Raw genomic sequence first — 2,570 nt, 5'->3', positions numbered from 1 at the left:
TATCATATAAAAATCTTTTAATATAATTAATGATCATAAAATATCTTTATACTTAAATTATAAGTAAATTATGTATTTAAATTACAATTGTACAAATATAATTTTTACACATGTATATTTTTATTACCATACATTTGTATTTATTTAATCTGTTTCATAATATAATATAATATAATTATAATATAATCAATTAATAGTAATATATATACCTAAGAAAAATCTCAGATTTTTCAATCTAATTGCCGCCTCAATTATATCAAATGGCATATTTGCCATTTTGGTCCCCCTTTCTTTTTATCAATCTATAATTCAACTTTTGCCCCTTATTCAATTTAGTCCTTTTTCCTAATTACTCTTAATTAAGCTAAATTCACCTAATTAAAACCTAATTAGACACACTACTAGACTCATAGGTATTTCTAATAATTATTTACAGGTTCGGTTTACTGAGACAAAGGCCTTATAATTTACTTTTTTCGATGCCCATGAATTTTGTGTCATTACAAGCTACAGGTTTAATGGTTGCCCTAAATCCTTGCGGAGTTGCTCTGTTCTTATTCGATCGTTCTGGCATTGAGTTGGATCGACCTGAATCACCTCTAAACTTTTTAGCCGAAAATGTTGAGAATGATTTTGAAGAACTTCTCTTATAAGATTCTTTACTTCTTCTTTCCTGTTGCATATTTCTATTATACATTTCTTCCATTTTCTGGGATCTATCTGATAAAACAACGAATTCTCCAATTTCTATATCCCCAATCATCATTCTGATCTCATCATTTAGTCTTTCCTCGAATCTAATACACATTTCCTCTTCAATCGATACAATATCTCGAGCATATTTGCTAAGGCATACAAATTCTCTTTCATACTTAGCTATTGACTGATTCCTCTGTCGTAAATCAAGAAATACCCTCTTCTTCTTGTCTAGATATCTCTTACCGACATATTTCTTTTTAAACTCACTCTGGAAAAATTCCCAATAAAGTTTATTTTCAAGTACCACTGTTTCTATAGTCTTCCACTGATTGTATGCTTCTTCTTTTAGTAAAGAAATTGCACATCTTAAATAATCATCTGGAGAACAAGCCATTTGTTTAAAAACTCTTACTAAATTCTGTAGCCAATATTCAGCTTTGATTGAATCGTCATCCAATCTTCCCTGAAATTCTTTGGCCCCAAACTTTCTGAGCTTTTCTATTGGAATTCGCTTACTAGATTCAGTTGTCAAAGGAGGTGAAGGAGCAACTGGAGGTGCTACTAGTGGTGCATTAGGGGGAGGAGGTTGTTGAGCTTGATTCTTTTCTTGTATCATCTCGTTATACCACTGATTCATAAATCCATAAATCATGTTTTTGAGTTTTTGTTCTCGCATTAGAGAAATTGGAACATTACCGGTTGTCCCTTGTTCAGAGTTCTGCACTCTACTGTTAACTTATTCCTGTTTAGCACGTTTAAGTCTATCTGGCATCTTTATAATCTATAAGAAAAATAAGGATTAGATCGAATCATACACATCACACTATCACAGATTTATATGGCATGTATTTCTGAAACTTTACAGTCACATTTGTTCCGAGAATCGACTAAACCGAGACTCTGATACCAATAAATGTAACACCCCTAACTCGTATCCGTCGCCAGAACAGGGTTACGGAGCATTACCAAAGTTTTCAGAACATTTACAAATAATTCATATCAATTACTAATCATTTTTCGGTATTATCCATAATTCCCTAGAATAGACCTTCTAGGCCCAAAATGAATATTAGGATCGGGTTGGAACTAATTCGGGAACATAGGAAAATTTTCGTGACATTTAAAAATTTCTCTCATGTATAGGGGTCACACGCCTGTATGGGTAGACCGTATGGTTCACATGGCCAAGTGACACAAGTCACACGACCATGTCTCTAACCCATGTAACTCTCTAACTTGCAAAACATGAAGGTGTAGTTTTCACACGGCCAAGATACACGCCCGTGTTCTAGGCCGTGTGGACATACACCTGGGTTTCTACCCGTGTGCTCAATTCTGAGCATTCTGTTTCTCAAATTTAAGATGAAGGGGACACATGACTGGACCACATGCCTATGTGCCAGGCCGTGTGTCACACACGGTTAAGACACACGTCTGTGTGTCTACCCGTGTGGACGAAAATAGGCTATTTTAAGGTTACTTTTCTCACCCTTTCCAATATCAACCTGCATACAACATTTCCTTATACCAATACAACCCAACCAAGCAACCAAATCAAGTAAAAAATCAAGTCTTAAACCTAATGTGTCATCACACGACTCATTTGCATAAACTTACCATGTAATTTCATTCATTGTCTACTATTAAATACTGTCAAATACATGCATATAAACTAACATATATTTATAGGAGCCATTCATAACCATATTACATGTTTACTTCCTTTTCATTCAATCCTATACATATCATATAAACCATAAATTGTATTACAAAATCTACCGGTGAAATCTGTATGATGTGGCCCGATGTGTTGATCTGATCCTCCGAACTCTTGTTAATCTACAATGAAAGCTTAGTAAGTTCATAGGCTT

General features: G+C 34.1%; 1 protein-coding gene across 1 annotated transcript; it reads right to left on the bottom strand.

The window, feature by feature from the left end:
* Positions 1-460: 460 nt before the first annotated feature.
* LOC108481898 (uncharacterized) lies at positions 461-1,315 on the bottom strand. The gene has a single exon (XM_017784964.1). The coding sequence runs from the start codon at positions 1,313-1,315 to the stop codon at positions 461-463; it is 855 nt and encodes a 284-aa protein (XP_017640453.1).
* Positions 1,316-2,570: the final 1,255 nt, after the last annotated feature.

This window comes from Gossypium arboreum, chromosome 1 (assembly GCF_025698485.1).
Source record: "Gossypium arboreum isolate Shixiya-1 chromosome 1, ASM2569848v2, whole genome shotgun sequence".
In the NCBI taxonomy this organism is placed as follows: Eukaryota; Viridiplantae; Streptophyta; class Magnoliopsida; order Malvales; family Malvaceae; genus Gossypium; species Gossypium arboreum.
Note: the sequence above shows the minus strand (reverse complement) of the source record. Positions and strands in the feature narration are given on the sequence as shown.

Excerpts from the sequence above, each read along its gene's own strand:
- LOC108481898 (XM_017784964.1), bottom strand. The coding sequence starts at position 1,315 with ATGATACAAGAAAAGAATCAAGCTCAACAACCTCCTCCCCCTAATGCA.